Below are 21457 nucleotides of genomic sequence, written 5' to 3' on the forward strand. Positions count from 1 at the left end.
ACAATACAGACGGCTTTCAGAGCAGACACAAACATGCTTTTTCTGAACTGGGGAAAATGAGGCATTTCAGGAGCACTAACAGCAGCATCTCAGAATCCACCACAAATAATCTACCCATGTTTTTAGGTGCAGCCTGCACCAAGTCCCAAGCTTCCCCAGCGTATGTTTTGGAAGACAAACCTGACCTACTTTAAAACTAAAGTTAACTTTCTAAAGCATTTCAAGTCTGCATGACACTGAGCACAAGCTAAACACACTCTTTCAAGTGCCATGAGCATACTTGGCACATGGCATACTAAGCATCAATTTGAGGCAAGTAACAGCTAAGCAACACATTTTTTTATACTATTCCCTTGTCTATGCAAGATGTAGAAATAGGATTTTACACTTTTACAAGAAAAAGATCATTTCTCCAGCAAATCACTATCTATGGCTAATCACACTACTTTTACTGACATAATGAATTCCATTTCTGTGTTAAATTCATTTTGAAATCTAAACCAAACAAGAATCAAATTACAACCTCGAGCTAAGCATTCAGAGGCATTGTTTAATACTGGACTGTAATTCAGAACTATATTGACTCATCCCACTGATTTTCTCCAGACCTGCCCAAAGCTACATTTTGAGACAAAACAGATCCACTATTCTACAGCATCTTACCTGAAGAACAAAGGAGGAGGTACAGCTATAGAAAGCTAGCTGACAAACGAAAAGAAAGTATTTTAAGTCACTTCAGAAAAGCATATCACTCTGGGTCACTGTCATGCCCTCTGCCACAAACTTGCCTCTTCTTGAACATTTACCTGAAATTTTACAGTACGAACAGAGAACAGTTACATTTCTAGCAAAGGCATGCTTACTCACCAATGAGTTCCAGCACACTAACATTTAATAAATTCACCTTATAACACCTCCAAGTACTAACTAGTTATATCAAACAAAAACATTTTTAAATTAGAAGTCTATATACCTTGCTTGAAGAGTCACATTTACTTCACCAAAAGGCAGTGCGTACACTGTGCGATCAGAACACTGTAGCTGGCTGGCCACAAAACACTCTGGACCTGATCACACTGCCGCTAGGTATCTTTATGCCATCTGTATTTATTGAAAAATATTTACATATTGATCACCATGCTATTAGCTGCCTTAGCAGCATCTTTACATAAAAGAGGTAATGAAGAACATCACACTAGGATAGGGGAAGAGTGGTAGAATGTCCTTTTAAATGTCTTTTTTTTTCCCCAAGCTGTCATAAGTAAGGACGTTCTCAGACTGAGTGTGCTGGAGTCCCACAGTGTGTGCGCCACAGATCAACAGCTTTGCTGACAATAGCATCAGTGTTATCTTGAGGAATCTACAAAAGATCAGGGCAAAATGCCTTGTCAGAGTACTTCATTTGGACTATTTAAAATACAGGTTTTCATTTCCAGTTCAGATTTTCTCTCATTATAAAAATGAAAACTAAACTAGAATCCCATCTCCCCACCCTACCATCCCACCATCCCTCCGTCCTTCATGCATCGTATTGCCTCCAGGTTTTAGACAAAAAAACCTTCTGTTTACAAAAGGGTAAGGTGATCAGGCATCTCACACTTCAGACATCTCTAACCCGACATCAGGCAGAATTCGTACTGACCAGCCATGACCACAAACATGTCTAATCTAAATAACCTAGGTTACACTGGGATCCTACAGCCCTGCTGTGATGCTCATTACTATTCTCAGCAGAAAAGTTCATGACCCCATCCTTACATCAGCAGAAGACATACCCTGAGTCTATTAATTCACATTCAGATAAGGAGCAAAGAAAGTGAGAGAAACCAACCCTCTAAGGAGCTTCCAGAAACATTAACCTAACCTCACCTGCACTTACTTGCACAGAAAAGCCCTTTAGTATCACAAGGAATACTGCCAAATCTGTACAAACACGGATGACACTGCCAAACCCTAAAAATCACTCTATGAAAGCCTTACCTCCAGACAGAAAAAAACTATTGCTCTCATGCCTGTGCATTCTCCCTTCACCTTGATGCTACTATATTATTCTCAGTAAGCAATGGGATAGTATCCTATGGTATGTTTTAAACATGCAAATGACTAAGGATGAAACACATGTTTATAAACCATAAAAGGTAATGCAAAGCACAACAGAGTACTTACATTTTCCAAAAACTGTGTGATCTTTTCTGCAGTATTCAGTGCTATTATCTTCATTTTAAAGGTTAGTAATATCTCCACAGCAACGAAAACAAGAATCTTGCAGGACCCACTTATAACTTTGTCCCAAACTCTACAAAAAAGAAAAATGAAAGGGAATCACCAAACATTATGTAGTGCTTATCTGCTAAAGAACAGTCTTCGGATAATCATCTTTTTCCAGACTTTTTCTCTGAAAAACAGTAATGTATTGAATTATTCCAGTCAAGGAAAACAAAAGACATTTTATCGACTCCTGCATCTGTACAGAGCAGAGTGTTAGAACATGATAATGTACTGATATGGTGTGGTCTTGTTTAGAAATGGGACTGTTTACAAGCTCAAATACAGAAAGCAAATCTTGTTTTAATAGCCTGAACTGTGAAAACAATTCTACAGCATACAGTATAGGTGTGAATTTTTCCTAGTGCAAAAAGATAACAGGCTTTATTACCATGCCTAATAAAGACACTCTTCAGACAGCTAAGTAGCTGAGAATTCAGAAAGATGTAATACTTAGCAACTACATCTCAAGAATCTACGTATTCCAGGTCACTGCTGTATGAGAAGCAAATACGATAGATCAGCAGGATACAAGCCGTGATGTTGAAATTAGACAGGAAGAACAACTATTAAGTCTTTCAATCCACCCCACTGTGTGCACAGACTCTCTCAGAATTACCTAAGCATTTCTACCACTTGTAGGAAACTGTCCCTGGATCTCACAATTTTAACAAAAGCTGAAGGGCAGGCCTCCAAAGGATGCAAGTACTTGAGCAACAGAACTCCGATGAATATTAAAAGGGATCCTCACTACCAGAACAGCCTGCAACAATCTGAGATCATCCTTCATCCAGCAGCTCTATCTCAGTCTCAACTCAACAGACTCGGGATGAAAGATTATCCAAAACCAGTGTGAAACCATCTGTCAGATGGCAGCTTTTATGAGTTTGCTTTATTTTTAGTTCTTGAATTTTAAGAGCTGTGTCAGAAAGACTTTCTGAGGATTACTGTTCTTGCTCCCCCTGGGCACTTGTTAACAGTATTTCTCCTTCCAAATAAAACCATGGAGGACAAAGATCACATACTATCTTCCATAATCTCTGAACACAGCAACATTAACTGGAAAACATCTTTTGCAGCCAACCTACAAACTTGGATCTATGGGTGTGCTTCTTCCAAAGACAGGTCAACTTTTATATGACCTTTTCTCTCAGAACTTGCCCTTCAGCCTTGAGTGCCAGGAGAACACAATGCTGGCATAACTTGAACTCTGACAGTTGAACTGAAGAGTGGGTGTCACACCTTTAAATGAGTTAAGAAATGAGACTCCAACAAAGAGCTATTAAAATGATTAAGGGACTGAAATATGTCTCATTAAGAAAGGCTGAGAGAGCTGTCTCTGTTCAGCCTGAAGGAGAGAAAGCTCAGGGGAGAACTCATCAATGTGTATAAATACATGAAGGGAGAGTGCAAAAAGGATGGAGCCAGGCTCTCCTTAGTGGTGCCTGGTGACAGGACCAGAAGGACAAACTGAAACACAAGAGGCTCTCTCTAAACACCAGGAAACACTTTTTCACTGTGACGGTGACCAAACATTGGCATGGGCTGCCCAAGGAGGTGGTGGAGTCTCCCTCCTTGGAGACATTCAGAAGCTGTCTGGACATGGTCCAGGACAACTTGCTGCTTGAGCAGAGGGGCTAGAAGAACCAGATGACAATCAGAGGTCCCTGCCAACCCCATCCTCTGTGATTTTTTGTGAAAAGCTTTTGTAACTCCTAATGCCAAATGCTTGCTGGTGTTACACAGTGCTTATTTTTCACACTGTAACTCAAGTCAATTCTCAGTCAGTTTCTTAACCTTCTATTCATATAATTCTTTTGACACTATGTTCACCACCTCTTTATTCTTAAAAAAAAAATAGATCAGAATTTAACTTACAATGAAGAAATGAGGAAATAAATATGTCAAATCCTCAAGGCTACTCTTAAAAAAAATAAAACAAAAGGAAACAAAAGCCATACACAGATGGGTAAAAAGGTAGTACCTATTTCTTTGCCCTTTACAATTCAGTTTTAATTCCCTATCTCACTATGATTTAAAAAAAAATAATTCCAATACAGGCAGGAACAATTAATAATTCAGTTTAAAAATCTTACTGCTTCCTTTGTGATTCAAGCATCCAAGCCAAGTGTTCACTGTAAATATTACAATGGTGTTGAAGTCAGGTCTAGAAGCTTTAAGCAAGGCTATGAGAAAACTGCAATCACATTTCTGTTTCACACTGTACAGGTCAACCCTGGTTACTTCTAATGCATTTTCCTTTACAAACATATCTGTTTACAATCCAAGAGCAGCTCCCCAAGCATTTCACAGCCATCAAACCTGTAAATTATGAATGACAATACTGAGAGCAGCAGACCTCAAAAACAGCAAAAAAAATGTAAAGTTCATACTGAAGTTCAGGCTAATTTGAAAACAAATTTACTAGTCCTAATACAAAACACACAGCCTTCTTTCATTATTTTGCTTCCAAGTCTCCTGACTTGAGTCTCCATAATTATATTACAGCAGGTTACATTTCACGCTCAGAAAACACTCTAATGTCTTCCTGTACTATTTAGTTGGATACCAGAACAAATGTTTTAACACTGGCAAAACAGATGGTATCTAAATCATCAGTGTCTAACAAGTTTTGGAAGAAGGTGCATAAAAAAGTGGATGAGATGTCAGCACTAACCAGCTGTGTCTGCTGCAGTATCTTTAATATTACCAGCTATTGTTACTCCACCAGCAACAGCAATAGGGAAATGACTGTGACACTGTGATAAACACAGCAGCACACAGCACCTTGCTATCCCAACAGAGCCAGGAATGACAACATAAACTGCAAGCAAAGTGTTTAATTAAGAGTAGAAAGAACCCACAGCAGTTTCAAGGAAACATGTATTTTGCTGATTCTATTCTAATACAGTAGCCTTTACACATTGTGTCTCTAGAGATGATAAAAAGTGAAAGCAGAATACATAGGTTAACAGCAAGCACTTAAGATCAAGTTTTCTGTCAGAGATTGCAAATTTTTACTTTTTTTTTATACTCCTGGAGATGGGGTAACTAGAATGGAAATGCCATGCAACTGTGCCTACAGCCCTACGCAGGAATGATGAAAAAGAAAGCACACAGTAAATTTGTTCTAGTTTTTGTGACTATCATCCTCTGTGAAAGACAGCAGTATTCAATTAACCACAGGAGCACTCTAGTAAGTATTTTTTGAACAGTAAAACAGGAACAACCGCAAGGAAAATTAAAGACAGGAAGTTATGAAGGTAAAGAGCATGCCAAGGATTATGCAAATGAACCCATTTACTCTTCACTGAGCTTCTTCTCTAGACAAGATACAACTTACTCTCAAGACAAGATACAACCTACTCTCAAGACAGTTCCTGAGGCTCCTTAAACATGACTATCAAGCAGTATTCAAAAAAGCATCATGTCACTGCTGCTCACTCTTTTTTTGATATTATCGTTAACCTCACATGTCACGTATCACACCTCACATGCAGCCCCAAGGCTTCAGGGTAAACACTCTCAACCTTATTCCCTGGTTTTGGTCCTCCAGTCATCCAGAGATGTTCAAAGAGAAACTGTTTAAACCTCTGCCTGCACTTCTTGGTGTCCTTAAAAGAGCTGCGAGGCAACTGAGTTAGTTAAAGGCAAACCAACTTAAGTTTCTCTATACTAGTCCACATGCACATTTTTATGTCCTCCCACTCCACAATAAATCTAAGGCATTCGTCATATTTCTGTTGTTTCTGCTAACAAATTATTTGCATTTTCATTACTAGATACAATTTATGTAGCACATGGAGATGACAGATGTCAAACACTAGAAACCATGCATTAACACATGACGTAGTGCCAGTTTGAAAGGCAGTCAAGAGGTTTCAGGAGAACTACCGAATACGTTGCCATAAACAAGTTACCAGAGACTAATAACCTAACACCACCCCACCAGCTATTACAGTCCTGCTAATGCCAAGTCTTCAGGGCAGAATGCAAACAATGTCAGTCAGGAGGAGAATACTCGACTGACAGTGAGGCCATAAAAAATGCCTGGCTTGCCACTATTTTATCTGCAAAGCCACACTACTACTGTTGTAGCTGGATCACCTGGGGTGACAGTGCTGGAATAAACTGGCAGACAAAGTGTCATTTTGCCTGTAGAGCAGAAGCCACAGAAGGGACAATAAGCTGTAACAGCAGGGCTCTCCAGCTAAGGGCCTACACAGCACCATTGGAAAGCTCTCCACACATGGAGCTTACTGAACAGATGACTAGATATACTGTTGTATAAACTGAGTAAATACAGCAATGGTGGGTAGAAAAACAAAAGGTGTGATCCAGTTCTCTCCCTCTTTCAGCGAAGAGTAAGCCTCTACTGCCTGTGCTACAGGCTAGTCATGTTCCAGGAAGAACCCTGACTATATTCCAGGTGGGATAGAGAGCCCTGAGAATCTAGTGCCTTCAAAATGTCCACTCTGCTCCTCTCTTTTAGCATTGGTAAAAGTTTGTTAAGAAGAATGTTGCATAATATTTCAAGTGCAAACAAAGGGGCTAGCAAAGACACTGCATAAGATCAAAGGAAAAGTTTCTACATTAAACCTGTCTATATAAATTTTTCAAGTCCATTTAAATTAAATTGGTACATAAATTTTACCTATGCTATAACTAGAAGTGGGCTATAAACCAGTATTTATACTGAATGACAATGCCTGTCAGGAATAAAGTTGGTATTACGTGACCTCATATCACCAGTATTGAATAAAATTTCTGCATAGCATATACAAATCTCATGCACCTTAGAGAAAAAGAGAAAACCATGAAATTTAGATTTAGCTGCCTGTCAGAAATGCATACAATTTATAAAAAGCAAGCAACATCTCTAAGAAGTACAGTGCTAAATCATAAGTTAAATTAAATCACATGAGATTGAGCTCTGATCATCTCTCACTTGACAAAAAGTAAAACCCAGAGAACTGGAGACCTGTTTTTAATTCTCAGCAGTTCCAACACTGGCATTTGGATACATTTCAGATAAGCATTTGGGCTTCTAGATTCTAATCCAAACTGAAGCAATCCAAGCATTAATTAAGTTCATCTGTCACATGTTACCCATGAAGTATGTTATTTCCTTAGTAAATGAAGCTGTTATGATTACAACTGAATAATGCAGAAAACTAAACTGGCAATAAAAAGTGCACCTTTATCACATTCACACAAGAACTGCTGGGAAAAGGGATTGCTGTGCCATCAGAAGCACTAACACTGAAATTTGGTTTTACTCCAGAGTGATACAAAAAGACAGGATTTTGACCTTTCCCATGAGGAAAAAAAAATGTATTAAAAAAATTTCAGATCATCAACATACTCTTCTTCAGTAAGGTAGAACAGTATATGACAATGCTGAACAGCACACTAGCTACATAAACTATTTTATAAAAATTAAGCAATTCAAAATGATAGAAGTTTGAAATGAAAAGATTTTGACAAGATTAAATATGAAATCAAAATTTCATCCACATTTTTTCTTTTACACTAGCAAGATGACACAGCTCCATGAAATGTTACATTTTCAACAGATTTTTTTTTAAAAAACCCAAATCATCCAAGAGCAAAACTGCTGTGACGTAAATTCCTCTTTCAGTTCAAGTTCTCAGCTCTGAGACCTAGTAGTAAAATTGAATCACATAAACTCTAAAGAAAACTATCTGCTAGAAGACATGTAAAGAGGTTCCTTATGTAGTAGCTTGCAAAGGCTATTTCAGATCACAGAAGCCTACAGAAGAAAAGGCTTGAAGAGGCTAGCAAGTCCCAGGTAGAGCAGTCGCTTCTACTGACAGTCATTTAAGTTTTAAGGCAGTAAGTTTCATAGAAGAAAGCACAAAGAAACAAGGTCAATCATTACCTGCGGAAAGTAACCTATAAATGAAAATGTGAAATCAAGATACAGGCAAACCATACACATTCAACTGCTTTTAAGGAAGTAACAAACCTTTCATGCATGCTTACATAATTCTGTAACCAAAAAGTAGTAGATGCTTTTACCCACCACATCACACACAAATACTACATAGAGGTGCCTAATTTGCAGCATTACAGGTGCCTGATGAAAAGCACCATGTAAAAATTACCATGCTGCAAAGAGCAAAACACCTAAAGGTCTACTACCAAATCCTCGAGTTTTCATTCTTTTTTATTTTTCCTCTGAGACATATTCCTTGCCAAAACAGACCCTCAAAGACCATGGTACAACAAGGCTAGAGAGCATGATTTCTAATGTCATAGCTTGTTCCTAAACCCCCCTTATTTTCATATGGGCAAATAAAACATTTTTATTGAAACACCATAAAGCATTTCCTGAAGAGCCTTTTACAGAGGTCTCTGCTGCCATGCTAGGTTCCTATACCAGCCACTGAAGTCCTGGAGTAAAACTTCACTTGAACCTTGTTACTGCTCAAAATTTTCAGGCAACTGAAAATGAAACTATTGTTTTCTTTGTGCCACCTACTGCTCAACTACTAGCAACTCTTGTTAATGCAGAAAGGATACACTTCTCTACATGTAGCTTGAATTCTCTGCTTTCCAAGAGTCCTCACGCAACAAAACTACAGATATAATACAAGCTTCATTTCAAAAGCCCTTCCGTGAAGATCCATGCATAAGAATTTTCCTCTTTTAAATGCCAATTTAAGCTGCTATGTGGCAGCCCACTCAACAACTTCTGCCCCAGTTTTAATGCTGAGCATAATGCCATCCCGTAGGGTATCCTTTGGGACAGTTGGGGCAGCTGTGCAGGCTGTGTCCCATCCTAACTTAATGTGAACCCCTAGCCTGCTCGATGGTGGGGTGATGTAAGGAGCAGAAAAGGCCCTGGCTCTGTGTAAGTGCTGCTCAGCAACAACCAAAACATTTCTATGTGGTATCAACACTGTTTTCTGCACAAATCCAAAATATTGCCCCGTATCAGCTACTATGAAGAAATATAACTCTTTACCAGCCAATACCAGTACATATTTCCAAAATCTTTTAAATCTAATGATAATACAGTATCATAACCACTCCCTAAGCAAGGATTTTGCTTAAAAAGCCTGAAAATCGACTACCATTCAGCTATCTATCACTAAAAGGGGATTTGTAGTTTTAAATCCTAGAAGCCATTAAGTGCCTAATGGAATCAGCAACTATATTTAACTCCATTCTTTTTTAATTTCAGTGCCAGAAACAATCACACAGAGAATACCTTGCATCAATAACAAGTGGAATCAAATCCAATTTCATAATTTCCAAGTCAACAGTAAACTCCACAATCTTACAAATAAATTAAGAAAAGCTCTTTGCCTGCTAGCGATGACAAAAACTTGTATTACTGTAAAATTACAAACAGAAATAAAAAAAAAAAGATCACTTGCCTCTGTAAACTGCACTCAGGTAAACAGCCTGCAAAACACTTTTTAAACCAAAGATCATAAGGGAGTTTGCTCATGGCAGCACATGCTTTTAGATGCATCAGCAGTCGGTTGTCTTCAATATTCAAATACTGCTCCAGAAGTTTTGGCTGTGAAAAGAATTGGAAAATTTTAGGTGACTCACATCAGAGTACCCTCCACGGTTAACACACACTGACAGACACAAAATGTCTTAAAAATTCAATCTCATAAAATAATGTATTAAAATAATGAACTAACATTGTTTTAACTACACATATCATGTTCCAAAATACATGATGACTTTTGCAAGTAGCTAATTAAGTACTTCTTAACTAAACAACCAACCACATGTTCCTTAAATTGCTGACCATATGCAGCGTTCCCTAAGGCAATGAGGTGCTTGAGACCTTAAGGCAATGCAGAGAGTGGACTAATTACTGCCATCTTCACAAGCAACACTGAGTTTCATTCACCTCAAACCTAATCATCTTAACACACATAAAAAAAAATCTGCACACAATGCAGCAAATCCCAGAAAATTAATTCTGAAAGTAAATCCCTGTGCAACATATTAAAAGCTGAACATTAATTTCTTGTTTAAAAATCCAAACTATTCAGAAGTACAAACATGTGGACAATGCTCCACATAAAAACATTAATAACTCATTTTGTTTAAATTCTAATCTAACACAATACACACTTTCATAAATTCGGAAGTACCTTTATGCTTTTTGCAATAATTAGGTAGACAGCTAATGACTTCACTTGTCAAAGGCAGAAAACGCTTCCTTTGTCCATATTCTAAAATCCAGCATCTTGGTACAATGTTTGTATTAGAACAAACAGGGAGGAAGGAAATTCACTCTTTGTACTGAAAGCATGTACTTTAAAAATGCTCTTCCATCCTTTGAAAAGAATTATAGAAATAGGTATAGCTGAATGTATCACCTCCAGCAACAGGAAGCGGGCTTAAAAAGTATTTCTTTGTTCCAAAGAGTAACAAACAAAGGACATGCATAATTTTCTGCAACTAATTTTCATTCAGCGATTGCTAATGCATGGGTACTCTTATGTCAGTGATTTTTGTTACCTCAAGTTTTCTATTTGTTAAGACAATTTGAAGAATTACAAAATAAGTATGCATGTAAGTATGCATTTTCTCTACAGTGAAATTTTAATTTTACAAACCAGTAAGAAATGAGAGCATTTAAATGATCAGTGCCAAAAGAACTCTATTCCACTTTTCATTATAATTTAATTTGTAACACACTGATTTTCTGAAGATCTTGTACCCTGCTCCATTTAAATACAAAACAATTGTGCTTTGTCTATCATCCAATAAGCAGCAGATGGATGCCAGAGATGCAGCCTAAAAAGTAGCAGACAAGTTGTTCCTAACTTTGTGATATTTTTAATTCCTTAAAGAAAATTCTTAAGTGACCAATTTGTGAGAAATACAATTCAACTATATACAAAGTAAGCTTTAGCTAACCTAAAAGTAAAATAAGATGTAATTGATGTAGCAAATAAAAACAATTTCTAATGTTATGTTAGACAGTGTCCTGCAGGACAGCACAATTACAATACAAAAAGCACTCCCATTTTCTCAAAACAAGTGGTGAAGAGAATTCAAAGGTGTCACCGCTGTTGCTTCAGTTGTCTCCACATGTTAATGCTTTCCGTGACTGGCTCTCCTTGGGAAAAAAAAAAAATAAAAAAAAACCAAAAAACCCAAAACCAAACCAAACCAAAACAACAACAACAACAAGACGACTGTGGTTTTCTTCCTTACCAATTGCTGTAAGGAATCTTTGTGCTTGCTGTTTAGCTGATTCACAAAGCAACTGACAAGCCAATAGCATTCTATAGGATCCTCCACCATTTCCTCCATTGCTTTAGCAATAGCGAGAAACACTTCATCTTCAGGTTCCTGGAAAACAAAGCCAAAAAAGTGAACTATATATCTGATTTAAATTATTTTTATATTCCTTTTCCTTGCATTATGGTAACAGATACCTATTAATACAGTACAAGTTAAGACCTGCCTTGCTTTTAAAACCAGAACATACAACAGGAGTTTGGAACAACTCTGATTCAAAGCTCTCAAATGAGATAATATTACATTCTAACAAGGTAGCAATACTCTTACTTCTATACCCCAATGTTTTTATACTGCATAGCAGCAAAATCTTTCATCCTGTTCCTTGCTAGGGACCAAACCGGCCCCTCAAATACTTCTCTCACGGTTGTTACAGTTACTGTAAAAAAATAATGCAGGCATGAGCTGTAAACCTACCTTCAATTTACAGAAAATCATTTGGTTTGAGATATACATCTTCCTGAAAACAAATATCTTTTCTAGGTGATGAGCATCTTATTCCCCACAATACATGACTAGAAGCACGTGATGGGCACATCACCGTCTTTTCTCCTGAGAATATACATTCCTAACAGAAGTATCAGCATGCCTAGAACAAAATTACGGGTATGACTGCACATAGGGTAGATGGAGGTGAACTGACTCTAAACCAGCAAGACATCATGCAAACAGCTAGGTCAGGAAGCAGCTAAACTGGGAAGGTGCACAAGGCAAGTCTCTTAAATTTGCCCTGTTTCTTACAGTCTTTGCAGGCAGTACTGATCACATTAGGAGGCAGGGCAACAAGCCAGACAGGTATCCACAGTCTGATCTACTGTAACCACCAGTAGCAGTAAGCTACAGTAACAGAGGCTTTTGCACAGATTACAACTTGCGCAAAATGAGTGGATAGTCCAAATACTTCTGGGATATGGCTCTGCTACATGGACTGATGTAACACACACATACTTCTACTTAAACTCTCCTCTTACAGATGCACACAACATAGCAGACTTCTGTGATTTGTTACTCAAACATTTAAAATGTTGAGACCAATCCAACATCACCTTTCACAGAATCACAGAATCCCAAGGGTTGGAAGGGACCTCAAAAGATCATCTAGTCCAACCCCCCTGCAAGAGCAGGGTAACCTAGAGTACATCACACAGGAACTTGTCCAGGCGGGCCTTGAATATCTCCAGCGTAGGAGACTCCACAACCCCCCTGGGCAACCTGTTCCAGTGCTCTGTCACTCTTACAGTAAAGAAGTTCTTCCTGATGTTAACGTGGAACCTCCTATGCTCCAGTTTACACCCACTGCCCCTTGTCCTACCACTGGATATCACTGAAAAAAAACTAGCTCCATCATCCTGACACCCACCCTTTACATATTTGTAAACACTGATGAGGTCACCCCTCAGTCTCCTCCAAGCTAAAGAGACCCAGCTCCCTCAGCCTCTCATCATAAGGGAGGTGTTCCACTCCCTTAATCATCTTTGTGGCTCTGCACTGGACTCTTCCAAGCAATCCCCTGTCGTTCTTGAACTGAGGGGCCCAGAACTGGATGCAATATTCCAGATGCAGCCTCACCAAGGCAGAGTAGAGTTTGCACAGCAGTTCCTTGTTTAATCACACTGGCCTCCTAGCTCCCTTACTTGATTTACTACCCATTGGGATGCTCTGATTCTGAGCTTGAAAGAAGTGGTCCTTGAATGCTGACCAACTATCTTGAGCCCCTTTACCACCTAGTACCCTTTCCCATGAGACTTCCCTTAGCAGCTGATTGAAGAGGCCAAAGTTGGCCCTTCAGAAATCCAGAACTGTGACCTTTATACTCCCTCTGCCTCCACAATAAAACATCTGCATTACTATCTAACAGTGACCTCTTGTAAGTTTAAGAGGACAGTTACTGCACTGAAAGCAGGCTGTCATAAAGAGAACAAATGCCTTCTGCAGCAAAACAAAAATAAGTTACAGGACTAATAACAGTGGATCTGCTGAACACCATTTCTATGAAACCCCATAACAGGACCGAGAGCAGACAGTGCTCTAGGATGCACTGACACCTGATCAGAAAGTAATGCTGCTCCAGAAGGGATGAATTTTCAGCCTACTAGGACACATACCAAGATCAAGGAAATTTCTCTATAGGAAACCTGCACAGCAGGATGGCCACATTCCCAGGTAATGCTAAAAGCAAGAAAACACTTTCCCTCCTCTAACAAGAGGAGGCTGTATATAATCCTCCAAAATCTTACTGAATTTTCCATGTTGACTTCATTTAACTTTTTTTTTTTTTAATTTAAAACCACATGTCAGATTTTTTCTTGCAGATGAAAAAATAACAAAGTAAGTTGGTCCAGGGTGAACATGGTTAAATTAACATTAATATTGGATAAAATTCACTTCAGAAAGTCCTATGGCTCCTTCCATCACCTCCTCTTTCATACAGGCTTATATACAAGATCCACACATTGCTTTTATCACCACACTGCAGACTTATCAAACCATAGGTTTGTTTACCCTTATGTGAGTATTCTCTAAACTACACAATACATGACCTGACAGAAACCTTGATAAGTTCACCCTAACAGAAAAAGGAGGTCAGTACATTAAAGTCTGGATTTAAAACCAAATAATTTCAATATACAACATAATCTGCAATAAATCATTGCTTGTACTGGCTCTGAATTATTCTTGTTCCAGGCCACTGAAGAATCTATGAGCTCTAGTAAGACTGTCATTTTAAGTTCAGTACTATAAAGAAACTGTAAAGTGCAAAGAGTACAAAAACCTTGAAAGCCTAACAGGCAAAATGCACAAAAGAGATTTTAAGGCATAAAATTTTAAGTAAGTACACAGGGGAAAAAAAGAGAATAGCACTTTGACTAAAATCCCTAATAATCCCTGGTAATTTCATACCAGTACTTCTCTGGTTTCCATTCACCTTACTTTGCCTATCTACATGCATTCCTGGGGCTACTTGCAGTTCAGTTTTTCACAGGTTTATAGTTTAGAGTTAAATAATACTATACTTAAAAGACTGTTAAAATGACAACTGACCAATGGAAAAGCCAAGTTTCGAGGCAGTTTTCCTGATTCCAGTTGATGTATGCGGAGGAAAACATCTACCTGTGGGGTAGAATCATTAATAAAACGAATTACACAGAGAGCATGGTGTATATCCCAGTACTGCTCCTTCCGGTACTTCATCACCAAAGCATGAGATTCATGGTGAGGAGGAATAATTCCTAAAAAACAGAACATAGAAAAAAAAGATAAGCAACTGTAAAGACAAAAAGCTAAGCACAAACTCCCTTTTCAAGAGATCTGCCTAAATTCAATTTCTATTACAACTCCATCCTACAGAACTGTAGGACCTGGCACTGCAGTTTGTTTATAAACTTGGTCAAAGACTACAGGGAGAAAATTCTACCAAACTGAAAGTCAATGGACCAACGATGCACTTTAGCATTATATTTATAAAAACAAATTTCATGTGTTAACTGAGCATACGCAAAATCTACCCTTTAGATTATTGCTTCTCAAGCTCTTCTACAAGGTTTTCAGAGCACTAACTCATAGCAGTGCTCTGGTAAGAAATGTCATTGTTGAGATAGAATAAAAGATAATTTGACTGGTTTATTCTCCTCCTCCAACAACCTGTATCTTCAGACTGTGAATCTTACTTGTTTATATCCACTTGTAGTTTTTAATACAGTAATATATCCAGATATATTTATATATATTTATTTTGAAAACAAAGTCAGCACAGAATGATTTTTATATACATTAACTGTGCATATTCTCAAATTCTACACTTTTTCCAAGATGACCAGAGAATATACATATGCACACAAAGATACTGTACATTCCAGTATTATCCAATTTACTGTTAGATCTCGCCAGGAAATCTTATACTCACTGTATCAGAGATTAATCCTCTCTAAAGCAAGATTTAGAAGCAAAGTCAATCACACAGGTTGAATCAATTCCTGATTAAAATTTAAGAATATCACACAAATACTTTGCAAGGTAACATTCCACACTTTCTTAGCACAACACTAATATTTTTCTAGTTTCCTAGGAACATAAAAAGGTGGTTGAGGGGAAGTATCCAAGTAGAGAGGCAGAAAAAATTAAACTGTCTATGACTTCTAGAAGAGATGCTCAACATTTCACTTGATCCTTCTCCTTGCTCAAGACTCCATCCTGCCATGAACTTATGTTCAAGCAAAACTGTCACAGGTTTCAACAGAAGTAAGATCTTACATACACCAAAGAAAAAAGTGCTACTTCCAATGGAACAGAATTTTTTCCTGTTTTAGAAAGCCATGAGAACAAAGTACTCCTCAAAAATCAGTTCTGATTTATTTCAAGGCCACCTGCTGCTTTTATGTCTCATTGAAAGAAAAAAGTATTTCTGCCAAGTGTTAAACTAGGAAATGGCTGAGTTTTAGTAATACGCACATCTGACAGAAAATCATCTTTTATTTTCCAACTGCAAACCTGTCTGCATTTCAAAAGCTAGAACAAAACAAGGCATTTTTCATGTTATGCAAAAACAGAGTCAACATCATAACTTTGTATGTACACACCACCAACTGCTTTCCTCAAATACAGAAAACTACCTTAGGCAGACAGACAATCGGCTTAAACAATTCAAAGATGTCTAGAAACCACCACAAGTCATACTAAACAGGAAGTTAACAGAGACATCACTGACATACAATGTATCCTGGGACAGCACCAAGCTTTGTTTTGTGAGATAATTTTACTCGCAGAATAGAACTCCTTTTGTTAAGCTATTAACATTATTTAGCTGAGATGTAATGCCTCCCACCAGAAATGGACTGGGCTGTTGTTCCAGTCATCTAGGGAGAGATATTTTGTACTTCCCTTCTGAATACAAGTTTTTCTAACAAGTGTTAACACTGAGATCCATCATAAGAGAAGTCTTCGTACTTCTGTTCACCTCAGGAGTATATACAATGACCGTATATGTATTTGAAACAAATCACCCTGGGTTTAAAATACAAAATTCTTTAAAAAAATCAATATAATTTTTCATACAGTTAACTCAGAAGGTATGGTACCATACAAATCAGAAATCACCCTATCTAAAACAGTCAAAGACCACTGACTCTGCTACGATTTTGTTAAGAGACTGTATTATACTACTATAATTTTGGCTGAAGGATCTTCTACTGAGTCACTTGTGCAAGCTTCCTATACTATATTGCTTACTACTAACATTTTAAAGGATGCAGACTACTTAACTAGTGTCTAGAGTACAAAAATCTTTTTCACCCTGGAATTAGTACTCTAATGGCAGAGGCTTTTATCAAGCCTCCGTTACAGTTAGTTCAACAATCAATGCCAAGAACTTCAAGTTTTGTAATTAGATCTCGCACCTTCTGCACACTGTTAATTTACTATCTCTCCCCAAAAGAAACTTAAAAAAAAACAAATAATCAGGAATATGAAGCTACAATTTTTAAATTGTAGAAAACTGGAGAGGAAAAACAGAAGGGGAAAAAAAGATAGTTTACAAGTCGGCTAACATTTTCTAATGCATTATTTGAAACTCCAGACACTGCAGTGGAACAGGGAGACCTAAAAAGGAAACAAAGTATTTATTTGAACACTGCTCAAGATCAAGGCACGGCCTAAGATTAATAAACATCCTAAACTGAGAAAAACTGTTTTGTAAAATACTCATTATGAAATCACCAGTCTTTCCAACTTTGACTCACATGCCAAAATCTTGTTATAGGAGGTATATATGGGAGCATATTCTGGAAAGCCAAAGAATTAGAACAGTTCACAGACAGCAAAAGACAGCAGCTTCCAAGCCAACCTGCAAATTCATGCTGCTGGTCTCTCCCCAATGAAACAACATTTTGCATAATCAGCACCCTTCCTGCCATTACAGCTCTGGTAATACAAGACACAGAAGCCACACTCAAGCTTTCCAAAAGTGGCACAACACTTCACCACCAATGGTACTGTAAATTACATTTCTCTTCCAGAAATTCAGTCAGATGCTGTTCCTTCACACTCAATCTGACAGTGTTTCTCTAAATGCAGCAAACTCTTCAGGAAACTCTCTGAATACCCCTCCTGTCTCCAAGCAACTCTACCTCACATCTCATAAACCCAATGCTCTTGACCAGTTACTGCAAAGTCATTAGTACTTTTGAGTTAGTCATCTAACTAATGCACTTAAAGGATAACAGAATCTATTTATGGGCTTTTCTATGCGTTCTGAGGGATACCGTAATCTAATTTCTTGCCTCATAACTTCTTCAATTTCAAGTACAATTTAAAGCCAGAATCAAACACAGAAGATTTTTCAGAACACATAGTTTCTCTTTAGAATAAGCATCCATTCCATACTTGGCCCAGTTTTTCTAAGTTCAATCACACCTTTACTTCAACTTCCTTATCTGTTATTTTAGGAACAGATCTGAGTACCTTATCAGGTATCGGCATTTTACTATAATCCACCTTTCAAATCCATTGTATAAATTTGCTGAGATGGTGTTACAAAGTTAAATACAGAAACACACTCTCCTAAATACACTTCAGCAAAAGTTCTCAGAACTCATACATGGAATATTGTTTTATAACTGCCACTGGACAGCCTAGGGAGATACAAAATAGACTAACTATGTATCAGTAGGTACAGTAGGATAGAATTATCTGTATCATTAATTCTCCAAATGAAAAAAAAAATACACTTTCCTATATACTCATTTCTACAGAGCATCACAGACGTTATACTTCATACCTAAAAGCACCTTCCACACCAGTATACGATACATGGATGGGAGAGGAAACCTTTGACTAAATGTGCAAAGCTTCTCAATATCTGTAGAGATATAAAGAGGAAAAAAAATAAGTTAAATGTCATTTATAAATCAGCTTGAGTCTCTGATCTACCTAAGCATGACAAATCCTTTGCCGCAGATGGAAATCCCCACTTTCCTCATACATTATCAGCAAACACTTTCACTACTTCAAGTGAGAACAGAATGTGTCCTATAAACTGCAACAATCTTGAAAAATATAAGCATTGGCTTGATTTACAATAAGACTACCTAGGGTTCACTAGGAACAAACTACCATTTTTACAGACATTTTGTAAATCATGTTGCTATTTCAAAACAATGAAGGATTTCGTTAAAAAAACATTTAACTTTCTGTTCTCTTAGAGATATGGCACTCCACAGGGACCAACAGTAATAACAAAGTCTTCATTGTTTTGAGGTTAGATGGAGTTAACAGCATGAAACAATACATTCTCAGATTAAAACTGCTGTTATTAAAAAACTTTTAGTTTCTTGGGCACAGAATGAGAGGAGGAAAACAAAAACCAAGGAGATACAAATCTTCAATAGTTTTAAAAAAGCACTTCAGTACCCAGCACAGCAGCTAAACACCTTCTGTTATTCCCTCCCCATCCCCAAATCGCCAAAGCAAATAGAGGAAACAGTGAAATCAACTTGCCCAACCGGTCATCTTTTAACAGAATTTCCAGTGACTTCTTTTCTTCAACTCCACGAAACCCCACTTTTTCATAATACACTGAGCGAAAGTTTCTCTGAGAGTCATCAGCCATGATTTGATTCCTTCTGGAGAAAAAGTAATTCCCCCTTAAGACTTACAAGAATACATTCCTATTGTGTTAAGATCAAGTACTTTTGCACACTGATAAAAGCTGACTGCCTCTGTCCCTATTGTATTAATAAGCACTACAGAACATTAAATTCTTCCAAGAAGAATTTTTGCCATTGTATGTTAACATAAACAATCATTAAAATAACTGAATTTAAAAAAGGTCTAAAGAGATACAATTTCCACATGAAACACTGGGATTTTAAAAAAACGTTTATTCCTGCAATAAACAATATGGCTTAAAAAAAAAACAAACAAAAAACAAAAAAAATGGAGAGTCACTCAGTCTTTTATGTGATATCGTGTATTTCACAATCAATATGAAAAAATACAGCTCAGAGTCTGACAAAACTTTGGCTACAGAAGCCCTGAGGAAGTACAACTGTTATCCAGCTTTCATACTCACCAAACAAGGTAACCAGAAGCAAGGACAAGTTGATGCTTGCCACAGTAGCACAGGGATGACAGGGAAGAATAAGCCTAGGTATGTAAGTCTGTTCTTAAGTTGCAGATTTGAATTAAATGTTCATGTTGTCATCAGATGCTGTAACAGCCACAGTCTTGATCATATTTAGTCCAGTAGAAAAAAGAAATAAATAACTCAACCTATACCAGAAACAATGGTAAATCATTAAGTACCCTGTGTTTCGTAACAAATGCAATTGATAATTCAGGCCCACGTTCTAAATATCAATACTCTTCTCCTGCAGGGTTGCAAATATAGGGAAGTTCTGGCTTGTAACTCAAAAGACTAAAGAAAAAAAATCTTAACTTTTATGCCCAGTGACAGCAATAAAATTTGGAGAAAAATAATTTGGTTTGAGTGAGGAGCAATGTGTGATGCATTGCAAAGCTTTTCTCCTTAAAGTCTTCCTTCCCTTGCTAAATCAAAGCACACATCAGGAGCAGAGAGTCTGCAGATATATGCAAAAGCCACAATTCTGCACATATTTAAATTTGTATATCCACTAGGCCTACTTGTGTTTCAAACTGACTCCAAATACTGAACTAATGCTGAGCTAGATCATATACCACCTCAAAACCAGAAGTAAGATTTGCAAGGCAGTCCAGTTGTGCACTATCCTCATGAAAACAGTGGTGATGTTTGTGTATTGTGCATTTAAGGGTTCAGTGGTCACAATGGTTACTACATATATTGCAGCCTCATCCAAAGCCAGACTTAGGATGCTACAGACACTCAACTATCTGAAATGTTTTAAACCTTAATTTGATATTTAAAAAACATTTAGCCTGTACAACCCATAGAAACCTGACAGTAACCACAAAGCAGAAATAGTGCGTATCATTTGAAAAGTAACAACACAATCTGTAAAACAGGAATGCTATTTTAGTAACCTTAAACTATGACTACACCAGCAGTACATTTTATTTACCGTTTCCTTCTTCCCTCCCTCCAAATTCGGGATATATATTTCATGCTAGGTAAAAAACAGTGTTCCAATCTCTGCATGTATCGTCAACAAACTGGAAAAAGGGGAAATAAATCCCTCACCAGTTCACTGGAAATGTTCTGTACAATAGAGTACAGTTAACTCATCCTGTCTTGAAAGATTAATGCATTCTCTGCCTCAAGAACGCTTTTCACCATATTATAAACTTCACACTAGGTGATTTTAACAACAATGAACCAGAAATACTTAGTGAAGAGCCAAACGCGATGCCAATACACTTCTGCCCGTTTAGAGAAGGCCCTACCTTGCACAGACCAAGCTAAACTCTGGCCGCACACCTGCAGGCTGAGCAGCATCCCTGGCACGGCCGGCCGGAGGGCGGCAGCGGCGCGCCCCTCGCTTACCCCGACCCGCGGCCTCGCCAACGTCCCGGCCTTTGGGGCTGCAACAGCCGGTCACGGTCACCACCACCACCCCCGGTAAGCTAACGCCACCGCGAGGCCCTGAGGAACAGTCGACACCAACAACCCACCCACCGCCCCCCAGCACTACGGCAAACGGGCGCGACACTTGCGGCGCAAGCGGGGGCGGAGCGCGGCGCGACGCTGACTGAGCGCATGCGCATGAGAAGGCCACGTCCCGCCGTAGCCCAGGCGGGGTTCAGGGGTGTGCGGTTACCATACGCACACCCGGCTAACGGTAGCGCGATGGACTTAACGGAGTACTTAACGCACCGGCCCCTCAATGATGGATTCTCGTCCTCGCTTTTCACGGAGCAGCTGCGAGTGCGCTGAGGGCTCCCCTACCCACTTAAATGG

General features: G+C 38.2%; 1 protein-coding gene across 9 annotated transcripts; it reads right to left on the reverse strand.

Moving 5' to 3' along the window:
• Positions 1-1083: 1083 nt before the first annotated feature.
• On the reverse strand, positions 1084-21206 carry TBC1D7 (TBC1 domain family member 7). 9 transcript variants are annotated; one of them, XM_034062288.1, is made up of 9 exons: positions 21192-21206; positions 19634-19833; positions 19060-19184; positions 18341-18421; positions 14611-14798; positions 11482-11619; positions 9672-9817; positions 2167-2296; positions 1084-1360 (listed from the first exon to the last, which is right to left on the reverse strand). In XM_034062288.1, the coding sequence occupies exons 3-9, from the start codon at positions 19169-19171 to the stop codon at positions 1274-1276; spliced, it is 882 nt and encodes a 293-aa protein (XP_033918179.1). In that variant the 5' UTR covers positions 19172-19184; positions 19634-19833; positions 21192-21206; the 3' UTR covers positions 1084-1273. The 9 variants fall into 9 exon arrangements, with proteins under 9 accessions (XP_033918179.1, XP_033918167.1, XP_033918174.1 ...); XM_034062276.1 differs by lacking the exon at positions 21192-21206 and adding an exon at positions 21044-21177; XM_034062283.1 differs by lacking the exon at positions 21192-21206 and adding an exon at positions 20978-21176.
• Between the last annotated feature and the right edge of the window lie 251 nt (positions 21207-21457).

Source organism: Melopsittacus undulatus, chromosome 1 (genome assembly GCF_012275295.1).
Source record: "Melopsittacus undulatus isolate bMelUnd1 chromosome 1, bMelUnd1.mat.Z, whole genome shotgun sequence".
Lineage (NCBI taxonomy): Eukaryota > Metazoa > Chordata > Aves > Psittaciformes > Psittaculidae > Melopsittacus > Melopsittacus undulatus.

What these genes read in the sequence shown, in the direction of transcription:
- TBC1D7 (XM_034062288.1), bottom strand. Translation starts at nt 19,171, where the DNA reads ATGGCTGATGACTCTCAGAGAAACTTTCGCTCAGTGTATTATGAAAAA. An exon ending in GTTAAAAGATGACCGGTTGG is followed by an intron (nt 18,422 to 19,059) that starts GCAAGTTGATTT and finishes ATATCTCTACAG; the next exon opens with ATATTGAGAAGCTTTGCACA. An exon ending in CCTGAGTGCAGTTTACAGAG is followed by an intron (nt 2,297 to 9,671) that starts GCAAGTGATCTT and finishes TCTTTTTTGTAG; the next exon opens with AGTTTGGGACAAAGTTATAA.